General features: G+C 43.0%; 1 protein-coding gene across 1 annotated transcript; it reads right to left on the reverse strand.

Annotated features, from left to right (window-relative positions):
- Nucleotides 1–1,616: 1,616 nt before the first annotated feature.
- Nucleotides 1,617–10,917, reverse strand: NPY (neuropeptide Y). Its single transcript, XM_039708693.1, has 4 exons — nt 10,758–10,917; nt 10,408–10,595; nt 5,062–5,142; nt 1,617–1,904 (listed from the first exon to the last, which is right to left on the reverse strand). The coding sequence occupies exons 2-4, from the start codon at nt 10,593–10,595 to the stop codon at nt 1,880–1,882; spliced, it is 294 nt and encodes a 97-aa protein (XP_039564627.1). The 5' UTR covers nt 10,758–10,917; the 3' UTR covers nt 1,617–1,879.
- Nucleotides 10,918–11,429: the final 512 nt, after the last annotated feature.

An 11,429-nucleotide genomic window follows, 5' to 3' on the forward strand; every position in this document is an offset into this window, starting at 1 on the left:
GAATTACATCATCTCATTCTGAGATGCCCCGCCCAGGGGGAGGAACCAAGCATTCCTACCTGGATATAATCTGAGACTTGGAACACCACAGGAGCACTACCACTGGATTACCAGAGGACAAGAACTTGACACCCACCACTGGACCTCCAGAGAAAGATCAGATCTTTCTACAAGATCACTGCTTTCACAAAACCACATCCATCACTCCAACAGGACTGTAGCTGCCATTTAATCGACTGCTACCATCACAGAGTGTCAGGTCATATTCTGACTCTGTCAGTTTAAGGCAGTGTTTCTGTAATTATTGCCTTTTTCGTAATTTTTCTATTAAATTGTAGTTCTGACTTGGAATTTCCCACTGTTTTGGTTTCAAACTTGTACACCCCAGGGGCCCCAACCATTTTTGTGACCCTAGATTGCTCTTAAACATCACAATTCCATGTGTAGTGCTATAGAATCATCACCACATCTGTAAGTTAATGCATTGCTGCTGAAAGCTAAGTTTGCAAATTCCAGTGACACTGGAGTGTTTTATGGAAAGGAAAACTGTGTTGTGCTTTGCTGAAGACCAAAAAAGTGGACCACAAAAGCTGACCAGTCCTGGTAAGCTGGTAACTCTTTGCAAACACATCCAGAATCCTGGAACTTGGTTGCACTGATGCATCTCTCCTGGGGGCAACAGCCATGTGGAAACATTTGAACAGTGGGAAGGCCATCTAAATAGATTAAACCTTCACACTGATTCTTGTCCAGTTTGGAAATCCTTTATGTGTTTTATTATGCATTGGTTAGTCACAGTGTCTAAAGAAAGGAAGTGGTACATCAGGAACCAGAGACCAGCATTTGTGTAATGCACAGTCTGGGACCTAACCATACAGCAAGATACACATCTGTGAACTAGAACCACTTAAGAACAAGGTGAAGGTGCTGCCATTCTTATACTTTGACTTTTACTTTGAGTAAAATCTTCAAGTGTGTCTAAGACCCCCATTAGGCTAGTGAGTAAACACTCAAAATCCAAAAATAAGAAAATATAAAGCTGGAGACAGTTCACTTTGTCCCTGTTCTGTTGATCTTATGGTACATACCATTAATAACCCCAAATGAGAGAGGCTCAGAAGGCAAGTAGCCCAAGGGTTGGGATTTATCACTACTCCTTTACAAGGCCTTAGGCAATGTTAGATGTCTCTTTTCTGGCACAAATAATTGCAGTCTTGTCTTGGTTTATGAGTTACTTTAGATGTTATTTTCTGCTATTTCGCATATTGCCAAAACAAAGATGTTACATCTGTTTCATTTAAAATTACTAGTTGAGGCTTACAGCCAAGCATCAAACCAGTTTTGAGGAGTTAGCAGAATTATGCAGTGACTTATTTCTTTGCATTTCAAAAATGCCATTAATTTTATTACATTTGTCAATGTAAGCACTAAAGTTTTAAGAATGGCCATTCTGAAAAAGTCACCTCTCAGAACACTCTTTTCCCAAGTTATGAAGTCTGTGATAAATTATTTTAAACAGTTGTGAGCCGAGTCTGAGGCCACAATAAATGATGTCTTTATCTTACTTTTCACAGTAATAACTGTAAGAACTGTAACACCACTGTTGTCCACACTACAGGGAGGTTATAATTCAGTTTTAATAGTTTAAAACAATGCTTTGTTATACCAATGACATGGTTGTTTGTTTTCATTTAGTATGTTATATTTTGGAATGCACAAATAATTTATTTAAATAAAGGTATATACAAATATGACGAAGGAGAGAAACTCTACAGAATTTGGTACAATGGCTGCATGCACTGGGGATGACGCTATGATTTGCTTCAGAGGTGTGGAACTGAAAACTAGGAAAAGTTCTGAAGGTGTGCTGAAAATCCCATCACCACATCGAAGGGTCTTCAAACCTGCAACACATATTATAAATTTTAAAAAACCACATTAAACACATATTAAAGCCCCCATTGAAAAAATTCAATGTTAAAATTGCCTAACGCATTCATTAATAGCAGCAATGAGAAATATATACACATATTTGCAGTTGAAAATTGTATATGTGACTCCAACAAAAACAGATGCATTATGAATTGCCAAAAATCTGTACTTGATTGTAAAAATTGGTACCAGAACTTGCCTGCACATCCTGCTACCCTGGTCCACATTTTACATGGTTGAGACTAACTACAAAGCTGCCTTTCACCATTAAATGGCACTTAGCGAAATTGAAATTAAGATAGAAAACTATGATATGTTGAGACACAAATTCCTTAAAGATATATTTTCCACACTAATTCAGTTAGTGAGAGTAAACAACTTCCAAAGAGAGCTCACTGAGACAAAATCACATCATGCTGTAAGCACCTTTAAACAAAACCCAAGTTCAAAGCCACCATCCTAAAACAATATTGTGGTATTCCACTGCTCAATATCAAGCATTTGAAATGTATTGAAAGGGATGTTGAAGGCAGGATTTTATCCCGAGATCCTCTGCTTTACAAACAGAGGTTTTGTCTACACAGGAGGAAAGGTAACAAGTAGGAGAACATGGGAAAAGACCAGGAGAACTCATTTGCCATCATTTTTCCCATCTAAAAGTAGCACATTAGGTCTTGATTAAATATCTAATCTGCCTCCACAGTCACTGCAGAGACATGGGCACCTTAGAGGGCAACTGAGACTGTGCCCATTTTAGGCACGAAATGAATGAAAGTTCATTCTGGAGTTACCCATCCCTCTGACTGACTGCAGAGGCAACCTAGATGAGTACTTCATACTAAATACCTAATTTTTAAAGAGGCAGCATCAGGAGATATCCAGCCTGTTAGTGAGTATTAAACATTTTCTCATCACTCCACAAGACAGACAAAATCAGAAACATGTCATATCACACATTTCTGTAATAAGAACTTACTGGCACTCAGGTCAAGGAACCTCCTTTTTTTAATCTTTAGTTTCCTATTCTGCAATTAGTTTCTCTCTAAAGAATCTCTCTAAACTTTCTTCATATGGTCAGACATTCACCCAGACTACAACATCCTTTGGGGCATATTTTAGTCAGCAAAAGTGAAATGTCAAACCAGGCCTGTCAGACTGAATACAATTAAGTTATTTATCATTATCTCAGTGCTTAGTTACAAAGTTCAGTTCCCACAAACTCATGAGATATCTCTCTGTGTCACTGATTCACTGAGTGCAAATTACATTTGCTCCATAACTAGCTTTTTGTGCAACTATTTCTAAAACATTTACTTAAATTAAGTTTGGAATAACAGCAGCCTGCCTTTCATTCATTCAGCCTGGCTCCCTCCAGCAAGAAGGCTTAGGCAGCCGTGCTGTGTGTGCAGCTGTCCAGCCCGGTGTGCCTCTCCTTACTTCCTCCCCAGCTTTCACACCCTTTGGACAATTTTAACCAAGTCAAGGAGAGGTACACCGATTTTAGAGACATTTAGCTCCTGATGTGCCATGAAATACAGGACTGGATAGAAAGAAAATTTAATTGTGTCCTCACATGGAAGAAAAAGTTGGAGTGGGCTCCAGAATCCATACAGAGTTTTATCCTAGAAAACATATCCATAGGAAACTAGGCATCATTGTTCCCAGTACTCCCATAACTGTCAGTAGTGAGTGAAAAATACCGTACTCAGTTTAAAGTGCTGTTACAGGGGGTAAGAAATAAAAATCTGCTTCTCATCAATTCTCGATCTTAACTGCAGAGTAGTTGGTTATTTTGCTCATGAATTTTTGCTCCCTGGTGTGTTATAAATAGCATTACTGAAACAATAATAATAATCATAAAGTTTTGTGATGAAGGGGTGAAAATTACTGAGAGTATTAGACTATTAGGGAGATATATTAGAGAGTATGAGTACTAACTACCCTGTGTGTTGCCTCAAATTCAAGACAGTGGAAATTTCCCATTATGTGAGGGCTCTCCCTTGTCATTACCAAACACAAAATAATCTAATACATTTCACTGCACTCCATGCAGTTTTTCAGATAAGCATCTGCAGAGAAAATTGCATCCCCACAGCTGTGGTTAGTCATCAAACCATCAGACAAGACTCTCCCTACATGAAGAACTGCAGGTCTCATGAGCAACCTCCCTGGATGGCAGTAGGAATTTTGGGTCACCTTTCAGTGACAATGCCCTAAATTCAGTGCTGTAGGCTATTATGTTTAAGTACTCAACTAGTCTAGTTGAGCCTTTGCAGAGCACTTGTTTGAAGACTCCTGAGAAGACAACTGCATAAAACATTTATTTCTGCAGTAGAAGTATTGTCAGCAAACTTCAGACAATCAGTAAAGGCTTAAACTCAGCTCAGTCATGCTGGATTGTAAGTAAAACCAGTATTTTCCTTTGTGAGCCAAAACTACTCCTGCATCTTACCTTTTCAACATAATTTTCAGCTGTGTAAATTGTAATCACTACTACAGTATCTTACGTTATGGCTAAATTGTCATTACCTAACTAGATAAATACATTATGTACATTTGAAACCCCAGTGTTGTTTGAAACACTACTGTTACTTTAGCCTAGTGCAAATGGAAATAAAAAGGCCTTTTTTCCCCTTTGTAAAACATTAGATACAAAACCAGTGTGAAATACTGTATTTTAAAGAAAAGTCACTGCTGTGCATTTGTGTATGAGTTAATATAGGTGCATATTTATCACTTATACATCTTTAGAGGAAAAAAATAAACTCAAGTGAGCAGCAAACAAGCAGCAATATGTCATCTTTGGAGCTCCAATATGTAAGGAATCATCATCAGACATCAGCATACAATTGTATGTAAAAATGCCCAGAATGAGGCAAGCATTGTGGGAGTGCTTCCCTCTCTGTGAATAACAGGTATAGCCTGCTCCCAAAATCAGCAAATGAGGAGTTTGGTAAGGCACTTCTTGCATTCATAGATGGTGCTAGTTCTTGGGAAAAAAAGGAATTAAAGGTTTGGGTTTTGTAAGGACATGATTAACCAGCTTTTGGTGCCATGTTTTCTCCCTATGAATCATGTTTATTGATAACAAATGAAACTGTTAAATCCAAATGAGCTCTTCATACATACCTGGATCTAGGAATGTTTTCTGTGCTTTCCCTCAACAAGAGGTCTGAGATCAGTGTATCTGGGCTTGATCTCTTTCCATATCTGAGGAAAAAAATTTTAAAGTTATATTTTTGTATATGTCACTTTTACAAATGAAGACTGAGCACAGAAACATTAGTGATTTTCTTTTCAGAAAAAAAAAATTGAGCAGACATAAATACCACCTTCCAATAATTTTGATTTGGCTTAGCCATGTGAGCAAATGTTAATTCTTGTTTTATTTCCATATTTTTCTACATTTTTTCCATAATTATTTTACATTATTATATTGAGAAACTGAGTATTTCTCAATTTGATGGCTGCTCCTGGATAATCTAGGACCCTGCACCTTACTGATGAGAGCATGGAGGAAGAGGGAAGAAGCTGTGCACGATGTGACTTCCAAGCATGTTCTTGCCTGCAAACACAGTTCCATCACCCCATGAACTTTCTCATTGGTTTAGATTTTACTTTTCCGTCGTCAGAAATTTTGCAAGATTTTTTAAGACAGGCAGCACATTTGGGGCTGCCCAACACATAGCTCATTAGTTTGCAAACACTGAGCTATCCTGAGCTATGCGGCTATGAGAATGAAAACTTGCTCTTTCAAGAGTTCTTCAACTAGACCAGATATCAGGGGCTACCTTTGTCCTTTATTTACACAGCAGCTGGCTATGTGCCTTTTTTTTTTTTTAATCCTGAATACAGTACATCACTTAACAGTTAAAAGTACTGCAATTTCCATTACTTGGAAAGGAATTCAATCCCTTTTCCTGGGAAAACAGAGGTAGCAATGAGCAGCCTGCTAACATCACAACAAGGATTCATTAGCCTAGGAGTGATACCTATGAGCAAACACTCCCTTGGTTGGAAAGAATTAAGATCACAGTTTTAACTTGTGTGTAATTTCATTCTGGATCACAAAGTACATTATCAGCTTTTGTGAATGCTGCTTGCGTGACATTCTGATTTCAGAAAAATCAAAGGTGTAGTTAAGGACTTACATTCTATCGATTATTGCCATGATGCTTCTCCAGTGACCCCAGTCTTCCCAGTGGTTTAGATTAGCAAAAAAAAAAAAAAAAACCAAAAAAAAAACCAAAAAAAAACAACCAAAAAAAATCACCAAAAAAAAAACCAACCCAAACCTTCCAAACTACATTTTAAAAAACAAATGGTTTTAACTGTTGAGTGCATTGATTGCACTTAAAAGGAGAATCATCTTACTTTTCAATCCTTTTCTTCCACCCTTTATGTTTTTACATTGCTTTAATCATTTTAGTGCATCACCTGTGCTCCAGAAAGACAAAGCATTTGTTTCAGAAAATTAAATTTCTTAATCTGAGCTGACTGAAACAGGTATTCGAAAAGAACCAGACACAGTAAAATGCTATTACAATAGTGCAATCAGGCATGGTGCTGAATCAAACACCTTGCACTCCATCACCACCAAGGGATTGCTTTCTAGTTCCCTGTTCCAATTAATATGGATGTGACCCGGACTTCAACTGAGGAGGAAGCTAATTTTCTATTATGTTAAAGAAATTGATTTAACAAACCAAAACTTGCTCTAGCACTTCACACTTGGACAAAACTCCCACTAATCTCTCAGGATGTTTTGCCTGAATAAGAAATAGGCAGCAACCACCCAGAGTGCTGAGATTCACTCAAATAACAAGGACCACTGTGTTGGGGAGATACATATTGTACATAAGTTCCTTCAGCATCTTGGCCACTCCTTGCCACTACCTGTGATGGACAGACCCACCAGGTCCTCACACAGCAAAGCTGCACAAAAGGTGTTCACTGACTGCAACCAAATGGGCTGCCCAAAGAACATCCACTCCTGCTTTGTCAGTCTCCTGTCTACACTGTCATTCTGTCCCTGGGAAGCATCCATGCCACTGACTTACTAAATAGGGGTCACAGACAGAGTCAATCTCTTTTTCCTGATGCAAACGCCTGGAGACGTCTTTGCTCCAGCTGCTTCATGCCATGCTCCTTGCTCTGAGATACATGTTTGTCAAAAAACATGGCTGCTTTAAAAGACTTAAAATATCAGGATTCCAAGCCAGGTGAAAACACCTGGTCAGCTTTTATACTCCATTTGAGACATCAAGGGCTAGTTTGGGGCATGCTGATAAGCCACAGCTCCAGCTGAAGTCAAAGAGATTTAAGGAGCAAACATACTTAATTTGAATAAGGACACAGTGTGTCAGGCTCAGCAAAATCTCAAAGCTTCCTATGGAAACTTTGGTATTAGGATTCAAATCCCATCATAGTCCAATTCAGAAAATTGGATGAGTCTGATTCAGAAAATTGTCAAGAAACCAAAGCAAAGGAGATCTGCTCCCGTGCCCATTAAAGGGTGTTGACATGAAGCAGGAGCAGCAGTGCTGCCCAAGTCATACACACTTTAATATACTCCCTGCCTATAGTTCAAGCCATTTCCAGCAGGAATGGCCTGACTGCTTTGCTACAGCACAGAAGAACCACAGATTCACTGAGAAACTGCAAGTGACAAAAGAAAGAAAATAGTTTGTTAGCAAGAGGAAGCACAGGTAGCAGCAAATAGCCAGAGGAGGAGTAAAGATGGACTCTGAAAAAAGCCTCCTGAAAAGTGTGGTAGAGAGGTATGAGGCAAGGACCACACAACAGCTCAGGAAATGAAGGTGGAACTAATCCAAAGACACACAGACATCTGTCGAGCAGCAGTCTGCATCTGTGCTGGGCTATCTTTAGGTTATAAAAACCTGGCACATAAGGAACATGGATCTCATCAGAAACAAGAGGCCTGAAAGTGGTCTCATGACCTGCACCATACAAGCACCTGTTTCCCTCAGGTAACATCAAAGGGGTATTAAAGCTGACAGACACCAATGTCTAAAGCTGAGATGGATCTGAAAAATAATTTCAAAGGAGGGAGGGAGCAAACAGCCAGAAGGACGAGGTCCAAATACAAGAAGAGAAGGATGGTCTGGAAGGAAGAAGCTCATTGAGCTCAGGTGAAGACTCTGTGGGTCACAGTAGCACCGAGGGGAATGGCACTCAAATGCTTGAGTCAGGCCAAAAGCAGAAGGCAGAAAGATGAGCCAGGAGGTGGTGGGGAGGGAGGGGTGGTGGTATTCATAATCACAAAAACATCAAGGCAGGGCAGATGAACCTGAAGGAAAAAAAAAATTATCTCCTCATCTCCTCCTTTGCCAACATGTTCTTACTGCTCCACCTCACCAGCTACAGGCACCAGGTCAGGTGAGATGCTGAGCACAGGTTGCTCACCCACCCGCAGAAGGAGCAGGCTGAGCCCCTGGACCTCATCTTCCCCCTGTCACAGGTAACCAGGCAGTACCATGCACAAAAAAAGCAGAGATAAAAATCTGTAAGAAGAGATAAAACTTTTAGCACACCTACTGAAACAGACCAATCATCCTTAGACCAGTCCAAAATGCTCCAGAAGTTATTAATTCATTTTGCAAGTGACTGCGTCACTGCCAAAACAAGAAACCTCCAGCAGCTCAGTTAAGCTTTCAAAATGGAGGTGGCAATGGCTTTATTTCTGGACTGTTAATTCCCCACAGTGTAAATACAGCACATCTTTTTGGTTTTTTTAGTTAACCTGTGCAGTCAGCTTTTGAATGTGTATCACCAAGTTGTCTTTGTAGTGCTTTTTTATGCCAACTTTCTTGTACTTCCAGGTCAACTCTGCTCCTTTAAATACAAGGGTGGGTAGGAAATGTGAGGAAAATATAAATAAAAAATTTAAATTTTATCCATCAGAAACAATAACTATTTCAGTTCATTTGCAAATCCACACAAAAGAATGAAACTGATTTCCATCTCAGAGTTGTGTACTTACAATCAATAGAATTGGAATAAAAGCTACAGAGTCAATATTAAAGCAAGCACACAGGACACACACCAGAAGTGAAGGCTGAACAGAGATGGGGTGGGGGAGTGATCATTTGGATTTGGGATATTTTGTTTTCAACTATGACTTGGCTTTGGACACGAGCCACCTTTGAAAAGGGAGAGGAAAGAAAGAAAGAAAAGAAGGGATGAGACAGCCTGGAGATCCCACCGCATGCAAGAGAAAACGGCAGCAGAGGCAGAATTTGAGGATTGGATTATTTTAACAGTAATCTAGACAAAAGGTTATTTGAGTGCAGACTGCCACACAGAAGCATGCCTCCATGTGAAACAGTTGTGAATATTGCTTTAAAAGTTCAGAACTGAAGAACTATCAGCCCCTTCATCCATCTTATGCTCTTAGGGCAGTGGCAGACAATGTTAGGGGCTTGCTGGGAAAGCTCTCAGTTGCATGATAGCCATTCTTCTAATTTAATTATTCAGACTTCTAGAGGGACAAATGAAAGCCTAATTTTAGACCTCTCATCTGGTCTTGATATTAAACAATAGATAAATATGCCAAAGCTCTTCTGTGTCACACACTATTGTGTGACCTCAGGGCAAACATCTATCAATCACACAGCCTAGCTAGACAGACCATTTTTTATTAAAGAAGATGATTTCTTATAATAACTTGCTGGTTTTTTTCAGGCTGAGCCTTTACCCATACTTCAAAAAGCATGGTTAGCCCAGAAAGACAGTTTAGAGCCAGGGAGGCTTGGGTTCACACTCTTTTTCTCTCTTAGATTGGGCTTCAGTTCTTGATGTTGGGAGGTTTTTGTTAGGACTAGGGGTTTTTTGACACTCACAAGTGCACGAAGTAGCCTACAAACCACAAAACATCTGGACTACTACATCTCCACAATGGGCACCTTTTCTCACCAAAATCTTCACTGGACTCAGTGGCAGCAACAGAAGTGGGAAACTGTTCCTCGCGCCCTGTCCAGTTGTCTCCACCTCCCAGGTTAGTTATCTTTCCTTTCTGGGGTTCCTCCCTGTGCACACTGTTCATGCTCCTGCCTGCCAGCCTGTCTGTGCCAGAGCTAGAAGAGGCTGAGAGAGCACCATGGACCCCTGCCCCTTCTGCCAACTTGGGCAGTGGAAATTCAGCTCAGGACCTGTTGGCAGCTCAGGGTTTCACGGGCACGGCTCTCTTGCCAGAGCTAGAAGAGGCTGAGAGAGCACCATGGACACCCCTGCCCCTTCTGCCAACTTGGGCGGTGGAAATTCAACTCAGGACCTGTTGGCAGCTCAGGGTTTCACGGGCACGGCTCTCTAAAAGGAATCTCTGCACTATGTCTTTCTTCTTGGGGAAGGCAACGAGAGACACCCAGTGTGAGGGGCACCCCACCTTCCTCCCCTGAGGAAAAAATCAGCCCGGGGAGCGGGAAAGGGAGATGTTTGCCGTCCCGCTCTGCCTACCTCTGCCTGGTGATGAGGTTGATGTAGTGCCTCAGCGCCGAGTAGTATCTGGCCATGTCCTCTGCGGGGGCGTCCTCGCCGGGGCTGTCCGGTTTGGAGGGGTACGCCTCTGCCAGCGTCCCCAGGCAGACCAGCAGCGACAGGGCGAAAGTCAGCACCGACACCCACAGCCTCACGGTGCCCTGCATCTGCACGGCGGGGCGGGATGGACGAGAGCTGCCGTCAGCGCCTGCCCCGACGGCGGCAGCAGCGCGGCCGCCCCGGCGCAGCCCCCGACCGGCCCGGACAGCCCCCGTCCCCATCGCTGTCCCCTTTCCCGTCCCCTTTCCCGTCCCCGTGGCGGCACTCACGGCGGCGGCTGCAGCGGAGCGGCTCTCGGCTCGGCGGGGCGCGTCTGCCCGGGCGTCGGGGCTCCCGAGTGCGGGCTCCGCGCCTCGCCGGGCTGCTTTAAGGCTTCCCGGCAGGCAGGAGGGGCCTCGGGCGATCACGCCTCGCCGGCTCCGGTCCCCCCCGCCCCGCTCCGCCTGCCCCTGCCCCGGGAGGGGCACGGCGGTCGCGGCCGGGCGGGGCCGGGCGGTGCCGAGCCCCGCGCAGCCCCCGCACCGCCCCCGGAACCCCACCCACGGGCTGCCCCAAATGTGCATCCCGGGATCGGCATCCTCCCCCCGCGGGAGCCGGGTGTGTGTAGCCGTGGAGCCGCCGCGCTGCCCGGGGCCCGCGATCCCCGCGGGAAGGGAGCGCTGGGGAAAGGGCTGGCCCCTCTCCTATGGCACGGGAGCCGCCCGAGCTTGGGCTGTGTAGCAGTGGTGCTGCCGGACATAAAGCCCAGAAAGCAGGACGGTTTGGGACAGCCAAAAGCACCAAATCAGTGCCACAGGCTCAGACATCGTACCCAGTAAATGGGTAAATTAAAGATTCACACAACGGTTTGTGTTGGAAGAGATCTTAAAGACCAGATAGTTCCAAACCCTTGGGCCACAGACTGCGACACCTTCCAGTAAATCACATTGCTCAGAGACCAA

The sequence above is a fragment of the Passer montanus genome, unplaced genomic scaffold, assembly GCF_014805655.1.
Source record: "Passer montanus isolate IOZ18808 unplaced genomic scaffold, ASM1480565v1 scaffold10, whole genome shotgun sequence".
In the NCBI taxonomy this organism is placed as follows: Eukaryota; Metazoa; Chordata; class Aves; order Passeriformes; family Passeridae; genus Passer; species Passer montanus.

Coding starts and splice junctions, on each gene's coding strand:
- NPY (XM_039708693.1), bottom strand. CDS start 10,595: ATGCAGGGCACCGTGAGGCTGTGGGTGTCGGTGCTGACTTTCGCCCTG. Junction 5,143..10,407: donor AACCTCATCACCAGGCAGAG/GTAGGCAGAGCG, acceptor TTTTTTCCTCAG/ATATGGAAAGAGATCAAGCC. Junction 1,905..5,061: donor GAAAACATTCCTAGATCCAG/GTATGTATGAAG, acceptor TATGTGTTGCAG/GTTTGAAGACCCTTCGATGT.